The following is a 21,329-nucleotide window of genomic DNA, read 5'->3' as shown; positions in this document are numbered from 1 at the left end:
TATGGGGGGGGGGGCCTGAGGAATTTTGGACTTTCGCCTCTTGTAGAACTTTAGACTTTTGTTATGTTTTTGTATGTGTTATTACAATTCTAAGATTATATTCCAGAAGATGTCTCTGACAGAAACATTTCTGTTAAATCATTCCCAATGTCATTAATATAAAGGTTGAATAACAATGTACCAGGGGACTGATCCCTGTGGTCTTGTGGACTCACATCCCCCATACACCACTTGTTGATATCCGTCAGTCAACCATCCTTTAATCATACTAATAGTTTATAATCAAATCCCATAATCCTCTAACTTATACAACAGCCTTTCATACTGAATCCTGTCAAAAGCTTTAGCAGAGTACAAAATTATCATGGTGTATCCTTGCCCTTTTTCTAATTCACCTATTACATTAGTATAAAATGTGAGTTACTCAAACATGATCTTCTCCCAGTAAGCCCACGCTGTTCATTTCAAAGTATAAATTCTCTGTCAACTTATTTCTATATGTGACCTCTTTTCCAAAATCTTCACTGCCACCACCACCACTCCAGAGATACTGATAGGTCAATAGTTAAACAAATCAATCTTTTTTCTTCACCCTGTGCTGAGATTCCACTTATGAAATCCAAAACTTAATTATGTGAAACTATAGTTACATGTTCTTGTTTCCTGAAAGGGAAATGACTGTCTTCACACTGAGGAGATACATTTTAAATTCTGACATTTATTGCATCTACTAACACCGTAATTAATTATCTAAAATAAACAGTGTTATTTTACAAAAGTAAAGTGGATATTAGATCCAGCATTATTGCAAAGTCAAATGTAGAAACTATGAAAGTTTCGTGAGTTGACCAGAGAGCTTGCAAGAATACATTCCACGACATTCACTAGTTGCCTTAGGAATATATTCCCACAAGCTCTCTGTTCAACTCACGAAACTTTCATAGTTTCTACATTTGGCTTTGCAATAATGCTGGATATAATATCCACTTTGCTTATCAGGTTTGCATTGCTGAACTGAAGCCTTTAGGCTCTTTACTTTAGTAATAATTATAATTACCTGTCACCTAGATCACTGTGTGGTAGATGACTTTCATTATACATTGTAATTTAAAGACTTCTCACTTTTACTAAATTACGTTTGCCTGATGAAACACAACCACCTTACATATTGTAGGCTTATAGTGATTTCTGGTGTAGTTTCTAGAGCTGGATTTCCTTTTGATTTTTATCTCCTCATTTGAGGATATAACAGTAAAGTGGTTCCTCAGACCACTTGCTAGAACAGTTGTCACAGTAATGCATCAGGGGCATCCTGACTAGCTAGCAAATAATCCAGCTACCACTTAATATACCAGTTTGTGTTTTGAGCCATTCTGAGCATGGTGGTGGTATGCAGAGGACACATTCAAGGCCATGGAGTGGACATGAAACTGGATGTTTTCTGGGTGAAAATCACCATGTAAGGTCACCTGCAAGGTTTAAATCAGTGCAGAGGTTATAAAATTTCTGTAGCATAATTTTCCATATGTAGTATAATTTACTTTTTATCCAAGTAAAGATATTTTTTACAACTATCTCTTATCCAGAGTATTTTAATAATATGGTGATGCATCAGTTTATAGTTTGGATAATATCTCCTCATGCTCTTTAACTGACTGTTCATCAGCATTCAGCATTGTAACTCATTGCAAATAATGTGGTAAACATAAAAAACAACAAAAATCCATTCCAAGAAGTTAAAAATTCCACATCTACTTTACCAGCATTCATGGTCTTAACTTTGATATAAACAATACGTCCCACCAGATTTGTAAACCGAACCTGTTATTTCTAAGGAATATCATTTGGCTACCTTTTGGCTAATTCACCAAAACTTTCCAAACTACACTGCATGATTTCATCAGCCATAATGTTTGAACCTGCATTTGTCAGGTCTGACATTCTGTCAGAGCATACGAAACCTTTTTTTAATGGTAATCCCATTCATAAGAGGTTGTTCAACCTATAATACATTAATACTGTTAATGGGCAGAAAGGTGAGGAGAAAAAAAAAGCTTGTTAGCATTAGATTTAAAAACCTGTAGATTATACTCTTTAGGAAATACATAAAAGGAAACACTTTTACAAAAGACAGCTGTAGAAGGTAGGAATAAATGATGATAAACAAGTTGGTTCTGTGGGTTTAGAGTTGAATTACAAAGAGATGTGTATAGCTGGTACATGTGTTTTAACAGATTTAGAAGAGAGAGATACTCATTGGAATTATTGATGCCAATTCTGATGAGCAATTTCCATAGATAGAAATATTTGAAGAAAATGCAAACAGATGAAACTGAATGACTCTGTAAAACAGAGTGGAATAAATTTGTCAGAAATGGGTCATTAAACAACCTAATAACTCTTTTCTATACTGAGTCAGGTATTTTTTGGGGGCGTTCATAGAATCATTACCCCAGTGTTAGAAAGTATTCATTGACTAAATGTATGGAGTTGTTCATAGGTAAAGTAACACCTTGAGCAAAAGAGAAAAACTAATTTTTTAGATCCTGAGGAGGTAGTATTTGCAATGTTTATGCCAAGAGAGTAAATTATACTAGACAAGAAGTTTATATTCTTGTTTTAATCCTCTACCTGAGCATAAAAGGAAAGTGTGCACATTAAGTATCTTCACATCAGTTGCCTCAGTATCTCATAATGCACAACATGCTTCCTTTCAGATGTGCATGTTACTATTCATTTTGGGGAAGGTCACTACTCAGACCAGTTCCAACCTTTACTGAGGTCTCATCAGCGAGATCTGGACCCAGGAAGATACTGAGTTTAAATCAGTGCAGAGGTTATAAAATTTCCGTAGCATAATTTTCCATATGTAATATAATTTACTTTTTATCCAAGTAAAGATACTTTTTACAACTATCTCTGATCCAAAGTATTTTAATAATATGGTTATGCATCAATTTACTACTATGGATAATATCTCCTCTCCTTTCCTTTCACATATATTAGGCCTTAGTGGCCTGTTACTAGGCACGGTCTGTTACGATTTGAAACTGCATCTGCTTCAAGGACAAGGTGGTTGCCCCCCCCCCCCCCCGTGTGTTTTATGTCTGTAGATGTGTTTGCCTGTTCTGGGGAACGAAAACCCCAAGTTTCTGGGTGAAAAAACCCCCTACCTCCGTATGAGACCAGATAAAGTTCCTCACATCACTGATGGGAATTGAACCTAGTCCTTCCTGACCAAAGGGGTCATCTATACTGACTGAGCTACAGAGACTCAATGGATAATATAGGCTTCTGAAGTGATTTAATCTCAGTATCGTCCTAAGTAATGAATGAAATCTTAATGAAAGTCAAACACAATCTAGGTAGTGATCAATTAGATTCAATTAGCCTAGTCACTAAAATACTTCACATACAAAATTTGTTTAAAAACAAGAATATAATTTATTTTGTTGTAACCATCTTTCTACAAATGTCAAGAGATATTTGAGGTTGTACTCTGAAGAAACAAAATCTCATCTTGTCTAAAGTAAGACCAGAAGAAAAGGGTACTTTTTTTAATCAGGAAATAAAAGAGGATTGAGTTATACTAGCATTGAAATTAACAACATTGGATACATTCTTAGCACATTTAAATAGCCAACACCCAAAAATCCACTTTACAATGGAACTGGAAGCTAATAACTGTCTGCTCTTCCTGGATACACTAATCACATCTTCCAGATGGTTCCTTATCATTCTCAGTTTTTAGAAAACCCACACATACCGGGAGATATTTACACAAACAATCGCACCATCACCCTTCTCAACAGTATGGTATCTTAAAAACGCTAACCCACAGAGTCAAAGCAATCTGTTCCAATGACAATGCTCTTGCTGCTGAACTGGCTCACTTACACCACACCTTCTTAGCCAATGGTTATAATCCCCATAAGATAGACAAAATACTAAATGCTCCCTAGAAACCCCTCCCATATCCACCATGGAGAACTACAACAAAACATTCACCATCCCATACATCAAAACACTGTATTCATACCGTGTGTCAAATTAGCAACTCTCATCTGTTCACCTAAGGACAGCATCTTTCCTTTATCACATCCAGGAGTCTAGGAAGTACCTTGCTCCTGTGATCAAGCTTACTACAGTCAAACAGGAAGAACTGTGGACATCTGCATCAGTGAACATAAAAAATACATCTGACACTATCACTATGGCAAGTTGGGACTAGCAGACCATGCTTTGGATACCCCTGCACATAGGATCAACTGGAAGAAAACAAAAGTACTGCACAGAAGCTTGTACAAGTCAGAGAGATTGTTCTTAGAAGCAACAGAAGCCTTGAAACATACTCCGAATCTCAACAAATATGGCTTTATAAATTTGCCTAAGATTTGGGAGATAGTCATCTTAAGACATAACTAGTACCTGCTTTCTCTCTCTGTTTTTTATTTTTTATTTATTTTTTTTTTTAACATAGAGTGCACCTAATTAGGACTTTAGTCTTTCTGTTGTTGCTACAATTGTTCAAACAATTGTTGCTATAATTGTTATTTATTTATCATTCTGTGTTCTAATATATACCGTCAAAATTAATCAACATTTCATAACCATGATTAAAAGTTGTTCTAGTTACTGATCTGTATAGTGTAAGTTTCTATTTTTATGTTTAATACTTTTTTTTTTCTCAACAAACATTTCATCCTGAATGTAATCAGTGTCTTTTTTCCTCCTTTGAACTTGATTAAAATATCTCCTTTATTAATACTTTGCATTTATGTGATTTCAGTTTGATTCTTTTTGCATGTGTTTTTATGAATTCTTGGTTTTCTTCATTATTGGTTAATTGAACTGTTAATTTAAAGTCAGGAATATTTCTAATGGCTTGTAAATAGAATAGGTTTAATTAATTTAACCTTAATTTGCTTCTTTATACTTGGCTAAAATAAAAACAAATTCCTGACATGTACCCTCAAGGGGTGTACAGGATATGATAGTACTACATGAAAAACTTGCATCACCACTAACTTCCTATCTACAATTTCCTCCAAATCAATCTGTTACCTGTCAAAACTCAACATTATCAGATCTTATATTTCTGTCTTCTAAGGCACTTTTTACCTTATCAATCCACCTATATCTTGGTCTTCCTCTGGGTCCTTTTCCTGCCAACTTGAACGAGAACACTTGTTTTGTTATCCCTCCCCCATACACACATATGTGTATGTATGTATATCTGTAACACACTACTTTAAGCACATATATATACAAATTATGCAATTAGTATCAATGACTACTAATTTCATGACTTGTATATGTGTGCTTAGAGTTTGCTATACATCAAAATAAAACATTATCACAAAGCATAAAATCATACCCTGTATGGGCAAAAAGAGAAATGACAATGTAGAAGTGGAGCTTCTCTGAGAAGATTAGATTGGAGGGAGAGTATGTATGTGTGTTTGGAAAGGGTGGGGGGGGGGTATGTAAGAGAAGTCATCTATTAAAAGTAGATTTCCCTGTTAACGAAGTTTTCAATGCATGCGCCACACAAATATGAGAACATTATTCTAAGATTGGATAGATTTGAAATTCTTAGTGTTAGTTATTCAGGCAAAAAATAATGTTTTGAACAGCATTAATGCCTGCACAACAAGTTTTTTGTATGCTGAGGAGACTACGAGGTGTGACAATTTAATTTCCGGAACAGCCATGTAGTGTCACCCATGTGGTGATTCAATTGGAGTCTGCATAAACCTCAAGCTGATAGAGCCATTTGCTAGTTGGCGATTATAAAAACAATAGAGATTTGTAAACTTTGGCATAAAAATGTGTGATCGAAATTTGGAGCAGTGTGTTAATGTCAAATGTTATGTGAAAATCGGCAAACCTGCTACTGAAACATTGGAGCTGTTGAAAATGGCTTAAGAGATTCAAAGATGTGAACGACGACCCCAGAAACAGGCAGCCAAAAACAAAATTCATGGATGCAAATATGAACAGAGTGTGAGATTTCATACAGTCTGACAGATGATTAAGTGCACAATTTATGGCTGATGTTATGTCATAATTTATACTTTATTGTGTTCTACTTATATCACTTATCTTAGTTGTCACTGTGTAGTGTTATTACTTTAACTATATATTTCTATGGTCTATACACACGAGACTATCGGAATTCTGTATTCTCTTATCTACAGTTAAATCTATCCTCACAATTGGCCGATTCTTAGAATGATTAAGTATATTAATTAAATTAACAAAGGGTAGACTTCTGAATAGAGTCCGATCTTCAGCAATAATGGTCTGGAGTTACCTCCTAATCAGGTTCTGGCAATATTTATTTGATCAAGCTGCACCAGCCAGATCCCTAGGTTAGAAATTCCTCTTAACCAAGGAGTAACCCTCAGAAAATATACTAAGTAAATCAATCTATTAATTACTCTTTATTTCAATTTTATCTCTCTCTTAAAATACTTTAGTTTGCAGTCATGGTTGCTGTCATATAATTCTTTCTCGCTCAGATTCAGATATTAGCAAGCGGTGCATTGGATTCAATTCAAGGCACAAAACATGCTAAGATAATCAAGATACATTTATTAGATTCCTAAGATTACACATTTACAAAAAACACTCAATAAGAATAGAGTTATCCCAAGTTATAAGGTTAGACACAGCAACTGTAATTCACACATCATATCCAAGCATAGGCTAATTTCACCACACACAAAATTCTTGCTAGCATCTTTTAAATATCCTTACTAGTCTACACATATTCTTAAAACATTCACATCGATAACTCTATAGATCATTACTTATAGCAAATTAACTACTACTCATTCACATAAATACTATGTGAAACAGCCTTTAGATTCTAGAGACTGCTATCTAAATCTCACTATAGTCCTTCCTACAAGTTTAGAGTTCTATAACATAACATCTCTTTTCTTCCATAACACAATATTCCGTTCTTTCTTAACAAAAGAATTATAAAAGGTTTTTACATTACCACATTCCTGGAACTTATTCAGTCTGTCATTTTTTATATTTTCCCTTTGAATGTTCGATCTCGTCCTTGGTGATTGACTCACTGGCTAGATTTGGACTTCATTGTTCTGTCCTTCCATCGCATTCTCGACTGGAAACAGCATGGCTCAGGTCGATCCACATGGACATATGTGGCGGCCAGTTTCTTCAAGCTTACTCAGAAGAGTACCGAATATTTCTTCTTCTGTTCTTTCTGTACGACAGCATAGAATAGCTGCCCGCTATCGATTAGAACTCGAACTCCTCCCGACTCCACAAGAAATTCTCCAGCAACTCCAGATGAAAAAAACTAAGAAGCCCTGAACGGGAAGGACAAACCCGTTTTATACCTCGTACCTCTAGCGCCCTCTTCACTACCAAACCTTTCTGCCTGGCACTTTATTTTGCGCACACCTCCTATTTTCATTTCTATCTTCCTGGAGTACTCTGTACGTGTCTTCCTGGAAAAAAAACATCGAGCGTCTGCCGTTCTGTACGTAAACAATTTGCCGTCGGCTACACAATTTATCTGAAGTTGTTGTTAGTGTCATTTATTTGTAAGAGATTACAAATAAATGACATCTTTCACCTTTAATTAATATTTCAAAATTTGTATTAGAATAATTCTTTAAACAAATTAGTATAGTTCGCCCACCAATTTGAGGTCCCTCGACACTTCTGTGCATGTCAGAAAAAGGAGAATCCATTCCGATAATAGGGTAATCAGTCTGTCTTCTGGGATGTAATAATAAACAAACTGAGTTTATTTATTCAAATACTGCGTTCTACATAAAAAATGTCACTTTGCTCCATGAGTTTCCTTTTATTCTGGGACTTTTTAAAACAAAATCCGATTTCATGAAGTAATTTCCTTAAAGTTTCTCTTTTCCAAGGAAAATTAATTTTTTCTTTAAGCACAGGAATCAATTTCGGAACACTTGGCACTCTTTTCTCGACCACGTAAAATTCGTGAATAGCTCTTCTTATAACGTCTACATCAAAATCATTCAAAGCTAAGGTTTCGATGGTTTTCTTTCTCTGGCGCTTTTTTTTTTTTTAGGAGATTTAAATTTTGGCTTGCCTTCACCTTTTGATTCCCTACGAATTCTTTTAACAGTCGACCCCGATACGCCCGCAATTGCACTTGCACGTTTTATGACTTGAGAAAGGGGAACAAGAAGACGGCCTTCTGACGATTCTTTTTCGCAGAATGTCAGCACATTATTCACTATTCTTTTGCAAGAGCTACTGAAACGTGTAACAATAGAACTTGTTGACTGTACTGGATCCATCATACAAATTAATAATAAAAAAATAATGCAAAAAGAGAACAACAAACATCAAGCTAGTACTAGTAAAGCAACAGACAAGAAACCACATGATTTCGCATGTTGGTGACCAATTCGTACATCCTTCATTTCTTTCTCCCCTTCAGCATGAATCGACTATTCTTGGCACCAAGCCAAGAAGGGATCTAGAAATGGTGGGCGAACTATATCTTTACTTATTTACAAGCATTTTCGTTATTGTTTTAGCTAGACTTGTTGAATATCTTGAAACAAAATATTTTTCCAAGGAAATCCTTTCATTCAAGATCCAACACTGATGAATTGTAAATGAATCGAGAAACAGTCAGGGTAATTTTGACTGAAGATTGGGTATGCAAAAGATTTCTGCAAAGTTTGTGTCTTGGATCTTGACGGACAAACAGAAGCAGCAGTGGCTTCAAGTTTTGACTGATCTTTCTGCAAATAAGCACATATTTCTGAGAGTAATTACAGGTGATGAAACCTGCTGCTTTCAGTACGATCCCGAAACAAAACTCCAGAGCATGCAGTAGAAAACCCCGAGTTTGCCACCCCAGAAAAAAAACACGCATGTCATGTGCACAGTTCAAGACTATGCGGATGTGTTTCTTTGAACACAAAGGGATAGTCCACTATGAATTCATTGAACAGGGACAAACAGTCAACCAACAGTGGTATTTAGAGGTGCTGAAAAGATTACAAGATTCTGTTCAGAGAAAAAGACCTGAATTTTGGTCTGATAAGTGGATCATCCATCACAACAATGTGCCATACCATAATGCACTCATCGTGAGAGTGTTTCTAGCCAAAAAATTAATTAACGAATTAGATCATCCTGCTTATTCACCTGACTTAGCTTCCTGTGATTTCTGGCTGTTTTCAAAATTAAAGACTGTGCTAAAAGGATGAAGATTTTCTGACATCGCTGATATCCAGCATAATGTGATAAAGGAACTTGAGTGTTCCAGAAAAAGAGTTCCAGGCCTATTTTCCAAAAATGGGAACTGTCTAAACCAGTGTATAAATGCACAAGGAGACTACTTCGAAGGCAACAGTAGCCGGTAATGTGTAGTTCCGAACGTAGGTTTTTTTACAGGTGGATTCCAGGAATTAAATTGTCACACTTCATATTAATGTGATATGTTCATGTTAGGATAATTAGATATGCAAGTCTACCCAAGAAGAGAAACTGATCTTGACTATGATGGGAGTGTTATAAGTAAAGTATTTTTTCTGAAAATTTACACAGGATGGTGTTTTGGTAGCATTGAAATTCACTAGATTACCATCACCCCACTGGAAAACAGTAGCAAGATCAGTGTTTATTATGCTGGATGTGGAAGATCTAGAAGTTTGAATCATTTTTGCATTACATTTCTCAAATAATGAATGGCTTTATACTTATCATCATCAAAACAATAGATAGCATTTGAGGTTAATGAGAGAAGGTGCCTTCAGTACTCTTCTCTATAAACAGAAGAGTATTGATGGCACATAGCCCTAGGATACCCCAGAATTGATGAAGAAATCTGATGAAAGGAAACCATCTACTATGACATGTGGTGAATGACCAGAGAAAACCTGGTGATCCAATCACAGTGGGCTGGAAGAGACCATATGAAATGCCTTGTAAATGTCAAAATTAACTACATGTTTCTCTGAACCTTTCTATGGCTTGTATTCAAAGATGGATAAGGTTGGTTAGATCTGCTATGGAACAAGAGCTGCAGATTCTATATTGGTGATTGCTAATTAACTGGTGGGTCTCCAAGTTGTGAACCATTAATGTGCTCACAACCTGACCATGCTGGTGTGACTCATCTCTTTTCGAATACAAGATGAATGAAAGCTAGTGGCTAGCTTCTATGCTGTGTAGATGTCAGATGAATATGGCAGCTTATATAGACAATACAGGATGGGTGTTAATTCTAGGGCACAAGTTTTTTTAGCACAATTGGAGGGATGCTCTGAACCAAGAAGCCTATTAGTATCTAGATTGTTGACGATTTTTCATGCCTTTGTGTTGAAAAATCTGAGGGGCATGTTGTGAGTTGTTCATTTCTTTGGCCATCTAAACAAGTGTTGGTGAAGAATATTGATGCAAAGAGATCAGCCTTATGTTTAGGTGCTGGAACTGAAGTACCATTTGAATATGAGAGCAGGGAAGAAGTGTGTAAAGGTATAAGTTGCACCAAATAACCTTAGTGCCGCTTACACCTTTACACACTTCTTCCCTGCATGGTGAGGGACCAGAAGACTTGATTGTCATTTCAGTTGGAGGAAACACTACTGGATAACTGTGACCAAGACGTAATATTATACGCATGCTGTATAACTTGTTCTTGTATTCGGAACTGAAATGTTTTTACCAGTTGTTCTGTCTTCTCCCGGAAAGAAGCTCATGATATATTGAGTGAAATATATAGATATTTAGTTTTCTCTTACATGTGTGAAGCAGTTATTCAAAAAATATATATGCATTTAATTAGATGTTTTATTTTAAAAAAAAGTGTGTGTATATATATAGAGAGAGAGAGAGAGAGAGTTATGTGTGTGTCCCAAATGAGTTATTTGATAGCAAAGCTTTGCTGTGAAGGGGAAAGGAAATAGTTTCTTCCTTATTTTCAGATTTAGAAAGAAGGATGTTATTCTTGCCAATATACACATTAATTTTATGCACATTGTTGCTCTAGGGTTAATATATTCTTCTGTATTGTAATCAAAATTCATTCAACCCACCTCCCACCTTTCAGGACTGAATAAACAGCCATTTAAATGTATGTACATATGAATGTGTGTGTGTTGCTAATTATTTTATTTTATCCTCCTATTAATTGTATGTGTGTAGAAGAATAGCTAACAGATTATATTATATAAAGTATGCAGGAAGTACTTGTGATAATATTAATAACTGTTGTAGATTGCATGATGGAACGTATATATTTCAAAGAAGTTAGAACCGGATTGCAGCAGTGACAGGTTATCATGCTGGTAATTTTGCTTAAGAATTGCAGTATGTAAAGTGACACACTAGCTATGATAGCAGTAACTTACCCGGTGGAATACTTCTGTCACAATAGCAGGCAGCATTATTAGGTAAAGTTGATTTCCATTGATCAAATTAACCTAACTGAAAATGAATTTTGCCTAATAATTTTAATATTTTTGAGAATATATTTTACATACAATAGTATTGCCTTGAAGAATATGATAGTTTTGTATTTACTTAACTGTATTTATAAAAGTATGAATGTATTTATAAATAATCATAATTTTGAGATTGCTAGTCTTTAATTAGATGCTTCAAAAACATCAATTTGTAATAATTCATTTTTTATTTCCTGCAGCAAAATTAGTGCCAAATTGTCCCAAACCAGAACGTCCAATCCGAGAAGGGGTGAGAAGAGAAGCCATTGAATCTGGATTAGCTGCTGCTGCTGCACGATTAGCAAACATGCCTGTAAGTTGGAATTTACTCATATTTGATTTTTAGATTAATTTCCTCTATCCATTGCTACTTTATAGATATGTCATTGCAACAATAATTTTGAGAAAAGAGAATGCATTACATCTTGCTGTGACACAATAACTGATTGTAAAAATTGATATCCATTTTTTGTTGCTCTTTGGACTATATGGAGCATTTTTTTTTCCTTTTCAGTTCCACCCATAAAAGCTTGTTAACTTATAGTACATTGTTACTTAGGTTGGCAAAGTGCTAAATAATTGGAAACCCTGCTAAGCACTTCATGCTCCCAGTAAACATAGTACAGCTTCATAAAAAGTGAAAATCATCTACTACCTAAAAGTACTCACAAATGTCTAAGCCATAATGTTGCATAATGAATTGTTTTGTTACCAATTGAGGAAACTGAGATTTTAATATTGAATTTTGCTGATGAAATGCTTTGATAGTTCATAGTGAAGTGCATTGGATTAGTGAAAATACCATAATCCCCCCTTTAACTGCAGATTCGCTATTGTTAGATCCTGAATGAGGACTCTTTCAAGAAAAGAATCATTCATTCAGGATTTAACTAAAACACAACACTAAGTAAGAAAATACTTGTACTGTTAGTGAAGTAAGCATATTATATAAGAAAACATGTCACATTTTCTTTAGAAAATGAAAAAATTAAAAATATTTGCATATCTAAACATAAATATATTGTTTAAAGCATGAATGTTAAATTGTGCTCTATACAAGAACATGTATCTAAGTGCTAACAAAAGTCCAAAGGTTGCTAGATGACCTATGCCGAGGCATTCCTGGAAAGCGAATGGAACTCGCATTCCGTGAAAAGAGCGAATAGGAAGGTGCCGTGGATAAGATTCGAAGGCAGAAAGAGGGTGCTATGAAGGATGATAAAAGCAAGTTCATGCGTGTTTGAGAGAGCCCTTTTTTTTTGCCTATTCCTGTTTCTCATGCGGACCAGTGATGCTGATGACCGGAAGGAAGCTTGACGACAACAAGCTGCAACCTTTTTTCCGTTGCTGACTGACGCGAGTCGGACAAGGATATACGCGAGATGACAGCAGTTCTCAAAATTCGGGCCATCGGTAAAGGTTTTACCAATGTGAGACAGCAAAGGATTCCCTTTGATGCCAGTCTAGCTAACGACAGCAACCCATGAGATGTGCGTGTGTCCAGCAAAGAAAAATACCCAATTCGTGACAAGCATGTGATTTCCACGTGGCGGCAACCTACTGTAGCAGAAAGGTATCCCCTCGCAAAGGACGGACGAAAGAATCATGGCAAGGTGGTAATGTACTGAAACCTTTTTTTTCTATGTAATAATTAGCTTTAGACGAAGGAAGGAACAAGATTTTGACTAGGAGGAAAGAGAACTTTATAGCAGTGGTCTCCAAACGTTTTTGATCGCATACCCTCAAGACAGAAAAAATAAATAACGCGTACCCCCAATTGATTGAGCAAAAATCTATTGTAATAAGTATTATAAAGAGGAAATATGCCTTGTATCATCATATAATAATTAAAAAACGCTAGATATTTTTACACATTATTTTTATTATTAACAGCTTACAAACATATTTATTACAATATTTAATGTGAACAATGGCCTTGCATTTCTTTCATAATTTCTTGAAATTCTGGTTTGATGGCTTCTGATACTGCGATACGTTGCTTCTTTAAATTATCTGCAATGATTTCTATACGTCTACCAATAGTATTTGCTGATAAGGGAATACATTTTAGTTTATCTGCATATTCGTTTCCATGGATTATTTCTACCATTTTTATGGCGGTTGGGAGTACAAGTGGCTTTTGGTCTTTTGCAATTAAGAATGCAACCTCAAGAGATGCCTTCAAATATTTATCGTTAATTTTAGTGAATTTTTTTAAGTTGGATTGAGTCTTTAAACATCGTTCAAAGAATTGTAAAGATTTGTTCATGTCAGGATGTTTAGTTTTTAAGTGTCTTACTAATAATGATTGTTTCATACTTCCATGTAGGACGATGTAGGTTGTTGACTATCGTCGATGTAAATCCACATTTCATGTAGTCTTCTTGATAATTTCGAACTTTCTTAGGCAAGGTTGATTAATGTTTTTATCACTTAATTTGACTGATAACGAACTTGTTTGAATAAAAGAATCAATCCTATCTTTTCCTTGTTGTTTGTCTGATGTAGAAATACTATCATAATTAACTTCAATTCGTGGTTTCTTTGTTGGAAATTTTTTTAACCAATTATCCATTTTGTGAGGGTTAATTTCTAAAATTTAAATATAATTCATTTACTATTGATAATATCAAACACTTTTAAAAAATGTAAGCACTTTTGATAATATTAATTCACTATTTCTAGTGAAAACGTAAAAGTAAGCACAAAAAGGCGTTGGAATTGCACAGAAACAATATATATACTAAAAAATCGTTAAACTTACTACTAATAGTCAAATAATTAATACAATAGTGGTGTCATCTGTAGATAGCAGGATAACTAAGCAATTGTCCTTCTCTAGTCGGGCTTGTCAACACTAGGATGCTCTACGAACAGTGGCAATGATAAGAAGTAAGAGATTTACTCCCTAGTTTTAAAAAACATGACAGTTTTGCCATGGACGATTGTGTGTGCAAAGTCACCCAATGTGTGCTACTCGCAAATTTAAGTTACAGGATCTTTATAATGTCTTTGTCTGTATTCAATATATGTTTAATTGATGAAGGAAAGTAATATTCTTTATCTTTAATTAATTACTTAATTTTTTTCCTATCAATATAAAACTTTTTTTTGATGTACCCCCACGTATCGACTCGCATACCCCAGGGGGGATACGCATACCACACTTTGGACACCACTGCTTTATAGTGACCATGTGCAATGACTTATTGACTGTATTGGACTGGTAGTCTGGGAACTTAACATTGTGTGGTTCCTAATCTAACGTGAAGGAGTCAAATGACAGAAAATTTGGTTTAGAAATTGAACTTATGTTTTGTGCTATGTGTGAACTTAATTTACCTATGGAATGTGAATAGCATGCTTGTAGGTTGAAAATTTCTTATTTTCTTAACTAGTGATTTAGTAATGATATAAATGATTTGCCTTTGACATGTTAAACTTAATTGTAATCTCTTTGACCATTTAATAAACATGTTTTTCTGTGCAAGCCTGAGTTTTGTCTGAGCATGAGACTGATTTTACCACTCATTAAACTACGGATCTATGCACAAGGGGAATATAAAGGAAGCTAAGAGAATTATGCCATTAGTGTATGCTAAGATTATTTTAAGCTACTGAATTCTTTTAACAAGGTTAGGTAACACTTGAACTCCGGGAAGGTTTCTTTGGACAAGAATTTTCTGCCCTAAAGCTATGATTGGCGCAGCAAAAACAAACAAATATCGTCAGAGTTCGAAAAGGGAAACAGGCCTCAGAGAGATAGTTTAAAGATTTATTCTTAGTTGGCACAGGAGAAATAATAGTAGTGAATTTATAGGAAACCAATGACATTACAATGGCGCAGCTAGTAGGATGTGTTTAATCCATAAAATAAAGGAATTGGATCAAGCACAGTGAGTTGGTCTTAGTCTCATGCACAGCAATCAGGAAATATTGGAAAGGGAACTTTGAAAACTGACTTTTGTGTAATAGTATAAGCTAAAAGTACAGGTATGTCTCTTCCATGTAGCTCCGAGTTAAATGACTCAGAATTCTTTAAGACCATAAATCCCCGACAGATCTTTTCTCAGTTCTCCGGAGAAGACACAGATGATATGAGGGCATTCTTTGATTATATAGAAGAGCTTAGGAGGATCAGGCAATGGAGTGACTTCCAACTGTTTATCCTGCTTTGCAGTAAGCTAGTTGGAAGAGCAAAAAGCTTCTTTTACTCTTCGCCAATCCTAAAGGAAACTTTGGATTACCAGAGGTTTTGGCAAATCCTCATTTTCCAATTTTCAAGAGCGAAAAATGTAGAACCTAGCCTCTGGAAACTTCAAAGGATGGTACAAAAGGAAAAGGAAAGTGGCTCTGATTTTTATAACAGGCTGCTCACCCTTGCTAGTACCATGAGTGTGTCCGACAAGGAGAAACATCACTTAGATTGGGCTGTTTTTCATCATTTTAGAATTGATTTAAGGCAGGAACTGAGGGAAACAGCATTTGGGAAAGGGATAACCAGTCTGAAGAGTTGTTATGAAGCAGTAAAAGATAAACAGCTGCTTGGGGATATTTGTCCGGCAGCCATGGTTGGCCCAGTTAATGTCATTAAAGAAAGTAGAGATACTATTAAGGATCCCAATCCTGTTAAGGAAGAATTGGAAAGGAAGGAGAAGCAGAAAGTGCAGAGAGGTAATGAAGGAAATAAAACTGAGTCAGTTTGTAGTGTTGCGGTTGGTGCCTGTGATTTTAGCGAGGTTCGCTTCTTAGTCAGGCAGGAGGTGGAGTAGTTATAACAGCCGCTTATAGAGCATCTTGATTCTGTCATCAGTCAATTGACATTGGGTCCTCCCAAGGATCAAGAATCTCCTGCTTTTCAAGAAGATAAAATAACAAAGATTATTCATAGAGAGGTAGAAAGGTTACAACAACCAATGCGAGAGAGAATAGATTCCATGATGAAGAAGTTGACAGAAATGTCTGCCAAGTGTGGAACGAACTCTCCATTGTCCTTGGACGGAGAGGGTATAAGAGGTTACCGACGAGAAATTCCTAGCTGCTACAATTGCAACAAAGTAGGGCATATTGCCTGAGACTGTTTTGTTACACCTGGAAGCTCAAGAACAAGGTATCTACCCGAAACAACGTCACACATTTGTGCTAGACCGTTTGAAAAACTGCGGGCAACAGGGCAAAAGACACTTCCCTGGAATGGCAGTAAATGCAAGAATGTGCGGAAAGGATTTCAAGGCACTCATTGACACTGGTTCCCAAGCTTACATAATCTCTGAGAGGTATCTCAAGGAACTGGAGCCCTGTGTAAATGGAAGAATTAAACGGCTGAGAAAACCCATCAGACTTTTAGAGATATCCCCCCCTCCACAACTCATGCCACTAAATTAGTAAGACTAAGAGTGGGACTGCCGGAGTTTGGCTTTTATGCATGGCATAACTTCTTGGTTATACCCAAGAACTCACTCTCTCAAATAGAGTTGATTCTAGGAAAGGATTTCTTGAGAAAGTATGGTTTCTCATGCGACTATTCCAGAGAAAAGAGATGCCTTGGAAGAAAGAATTTTACTATAATGAATCAGAACTCTAGAGATCAAGGTAAGGGAGGCATCTCTCTGAACAACAAGCCTCAGTGCATAGTGAATGCTGAATTGACTAAGGAAAGGGAGAAACACATGGCTGGCACTCAGTCAAGATCTAATGAGATTGCCTCATCACAGGAGAATGAGAAACCTGATACTAGAAATACCGATGAAGTCGAGGAGTCAGATAATAAGCAAATCACAATAACACCTACGAAGGGGCAGCAGAAGATGACCTTGTCAGTGTCACTCGTACATTTCAAAAAAGGCAGAATGAGCAAAACAAAGCTGTTTACGTGTGCCAAGTAATTGCTGAGGACTCAGAGAATGCATCGTGACCCAGGCGAAAGTTTGATTTAAGGCCCAGACAAAATGGAAGAGTCATTTGAAGAGAAAAGAAGGAAAACTAAAACTTGGGGAGAAATTTTTTGAAAAAAAAGGGGGCCTTTGTTAGATCCTGAATGAGGACTCTTTCAAGAAAAGAATCATTCATTCAGGATTTAACTAAAACACAACACTAAGTAACAAAATACTTGTACTGTTAACAAAGTAAGCATATTATATGAGAGAACATGTCACATTTTCTTTAAAAAATAAAAATAAAAATTTGCATGTCGAAACATAAATATATTGTTTAAAGCTTGAATGTTAAATTGTGCTCTATACAAGAATGTGTATCCAAGTGCTAACAGAAGCCAAAGGTTTCTAGATGACCACCGCCTATGACATAAAACCCGAGGCAGGGGCGTTTGTGGAAAGCGAACGGAACTCACATTCAATGAAAGAGCGCTCATTGAGGAGCAGAGGTGTGATGCCACTTCGTAAGAGCAAATAGGAAGGCGCGCCATGGATAAGATTCGAAGGTGGAAAGAGGGCGCTATGAAGGAGGAGGATAAAAGTGAGTTCACGTGTGTTTGAGATCCCCTTTTTTTTGCCTGTTCCTGTTTCTCGTGCGGACCATCGATGCTGATGACCGGAAGGAAACTTGACGACGACGAGCTGCAACCTTTTTTCCATTGCTAACTGACGCAAGTCGGACAAAGCTATATGCGAGATGAGCAGTTCTCAAAATTCGGGCCATCGGTAAAACCTTTACCGATGGCCCATGTGTGTGTCCAGCAAAGAAAAATACCCAATTCGTGACAAGCACGTGATTTCCGCGTGGCGGCAACCTACTGTAGCAGAAAGGTATCCCCCTCACAAAGGACGGACAAAAGAATCACGACATCACCACATCAAGGTGGTAATGTACTGAAACCTTTTTTTTTTCTATGTAATAATTAGCTTTAGATGAAGGAAGGAACAAGATTTTGACTAAGAGGAAAGAGAACTTTATAGTGACCATGTGTAATGACTTATTGACTGTATTGAACTTGTAGTCTGAGAACTTAACATTGTGCAGTTCCTAATCTAACGTGAAGGAGTTAAATGACAGAAAATTTGGTTTAGAAATTGAACTTATGTTTTGTGCTATGTGTGAACTTAATTTACCTATGGAATGTGAATAGCATGCTCATGCTTGTAGGTTGAAAATTTCTTATTTTCTTAACTAGTGATTTAGTAATGATATAAATGATTTGCCTTTGACATGTTAAACTTAATTATAATCTCTTTGACCATTTAATAAACGTGTTTTTCTGTGCAAGCCTGAGTTTTGTCTGAGCATGAGACTGATTTTACCACTCAAACTACGGATCAATGCACAAGGGGAATATAAAGGAAGCCAAGAGCATTTAGGCCATGACTGTATGCTAAGATTATTTTAAGCTACAACTACGGATCTATGCACAAGGGGAATATAAAGGAAGCTAAGAGCATTTAGGCCATGACTATATGCTAAGATTATTTTAAGTTACTTAATTCTTTTAACACTTGAACTCTGGGAAGGTTTCTTTGGACAAGAATTTTCTGTCCTTAAGCTCTGACTGGCGCAGCTGAAACAAACAAATATCGTCAGAGTTCGAAAAGGGAAACAGGCCCCAGATAGTTGAGAGATTTATTCTTAGTTGGCCCAGTAGAAATAATAGTAATGAGTTTATAGGAAACCAGTAACGTAACACTATCCATGGTCAATTCCAATCCGAAAATATTAAATGGAAAATTCCAGAAATAAACAATTTATAATTACATAGCAAAGTGTATATTAGATGCAACATTATTTCAAAGTGGAACGTTTATAGAATTTATGAAAGTTTCATAAGTTGACCTTAGAGCTTACGAGAATACAATGCTCGTCATCCCCAAGTTGCCTTAGCTAAGGCAAACACAGGGATGCCGAGGATTGTATTCTCATAAGCTCTCAGGTCAACTTATGAAACTTTCATAGATTCTCTAAACATTTGGCATTTGAAATAATGTTGGATCTTATATTCACTTTGCCTATGTAATTTTACATTACCAAAATGAAACTGTATGGCTCTTTCTTTTAGTAATAGACAATTCCTAAGTTTTAAATTGTGCGCCGGTCTAAGTAGTTCTCAGTTATCAAATCGACTGTGTGGCATCACAGTGCTTGTGTGTTCAAGTAACTCTTATTGTACTTAATAATGTTCCCAAAGCGCAAGTGTAGTGATGCTGGCAATTCGGATATGCCAAAGAGAAGCCATAAAGTGCTTCCTTTTAAGTGAAAAAGGTGAAAATTCTCGACTTCAACAAATAATAAATAAATAAATAAATAAAATGTATGCTGAGATTGCTAAGATTCCATTCACATTCAGATAACTTTTATTGCAGTATAGTGTTATAATTGTTCTATTTTATTATTAGTTATTGTTGTTAATCTCTTACTGTGCCTAATTTATAAATTAAACTTTATCATAGGTATGTATGTATAGAAAAAAACATATAGTATATTTAGGACTCGATACTATTCGCAGGGTGTCTTCGAACATATCCCCCCCCCATGGATAAGGGGCAGGACTACTGTAGTTTCACAAGTAAACTGTGAAGTAATGTTATCCATAATTTTTGTGGTACTTTAAAAAAAAAAAAAAAAAAATATCAGCTAACGCGAGTAAGGGGAAAAAATCTAGGTGTAATCTATATTCCATTTAAAGGACTCTCAGCTTTGAAGAGTTTGTTAGTCACTAAATGAACTAGTTGCAGTTAGTCACTGTTCTTAAAAAAATAATAATAATAAATACCTTGCCAAGGATAAACATCTGAATAGACAGCAAACAAAAGTTGTATCGTAAAACTAAGGTTATTAATGGCTATCAGTACTTCTGGAAATGTACATATGCAACATTTAAATATTTTATCTTTCATTGTGTTTCAATTCACATGTGTCTTCATCTTAGAACTTACAAATTAAAAACAACATACATGTGAAATAAATAAGATGTAATTTATTGTCAATATTTTTTACTATAGTAATAGTATCTTTAGGGCACAACATTATTTTAAACACTGAATACAAAGGCAAAGGCAAATATGGAAATAATATAATTCATTTAGATGTTTAATAATATTTCTTGGAATTTTGGGGATAACTAAGGAGCAGCCATATTTATTATCCTCTTTTGATTTTCATCAGAGAGAAGATAACATGCCTAAAAATTATGAAATATGCTTGTATATAGTGCTAATGTGATATTGCTATTACTTTAATAGCATATCTAAATTTTATATCCTTTTCCTGAAATTTATTTACCTTTGTGAAGAAGACAAGCATTTTTTGCCACTGTCTTGCAAATAAAGCCTATTCTTCAATAAATCTTTCACCTGCTTTTATAAACTCAACATTACATTTTTATTATAATTTCTATCTTTTGTTCTTCTCTCACTAAAAAAAACTGGTCACAGTGTAAAGTAAATAAACGCATATCTCTATTCTTATCTAAGTTTGTGCATTCTGTGAAATTCATTTATATAACAAATGTTCTTTATTTATTTCTTTTTTAGCCTCCTAAACGGCAGTATCATAGGAAAAAACCTATGCAGACAAAATCTAAAGAGGGATTTTTAGAGCCTCAACCAGGGCCGTCTACTTCTAGTGGGAATGTATTGAAAAGACAATATCCAATAGATATTTCCTTAAGTAAAAGTAAGGATTTTTTTTTTCTAAGTGAGAACTTTAAAATTTTATCTCCATTTTTTTCCTAGACATCTATTCTCAGAATTATAAAAATTTGGGTTCGAGGCTATCTGGTGAAAACACGTGCTGTTAGAAAGTTCCTGAAAGATCTGTGATTTTTGTTGATTTATTAAGTGTTTTCATAGATTTAATTGTGTATTTTTAGTATATTGTAGTTTTTTTTTTTTTTAGTGTAAT

General features: G+C 35.4%; 1 protein-coding gene across 1 annotated transcript in view; it reads left to right on the top strand.

Moving 5' to 3' along the window:
* The window catches only part of LOC150108428 (histone lysine demethylase PHF8-like), a 391,806-nt gene that overhangs the window by 319,299 nt on the left and 51,178 nt on the right, over positions 1–21,329 (top strand). The window contains exons 18-19 of the mRNA XM_090415841.1: positions 11,681–11,793; positions 20,960–21,101. Of these exons, the coding sequence (XP_090271967.1) occupies positions 11,681–11,793; positions 20,960–21,101 (255 nt within the window). The remainder of the gene's footprint in view (positions 1–11,680; positions 11,794–20,959; positions 21,102–21,329) is intronic.

The sequence above is a fragment of the Typopeltis vanoorti genome, chromosome 3 (genome assembly GCF_054136105.1).
Source record: "Typopeltis vanoorti isolate ZY-2024b chromosome 3, IOZ_Tvanoo_1.0, whole genome shotgun sequence".
NCBI lineage: Eukaryota > Metazoa > Arthropoda > Arachnida > Uropygi > Thelyphonidae > Typopeltis > Typopeltis vanoorti.
This window is presented reverse-complemented; position numbering and strand designations above follow the sequence as displayed.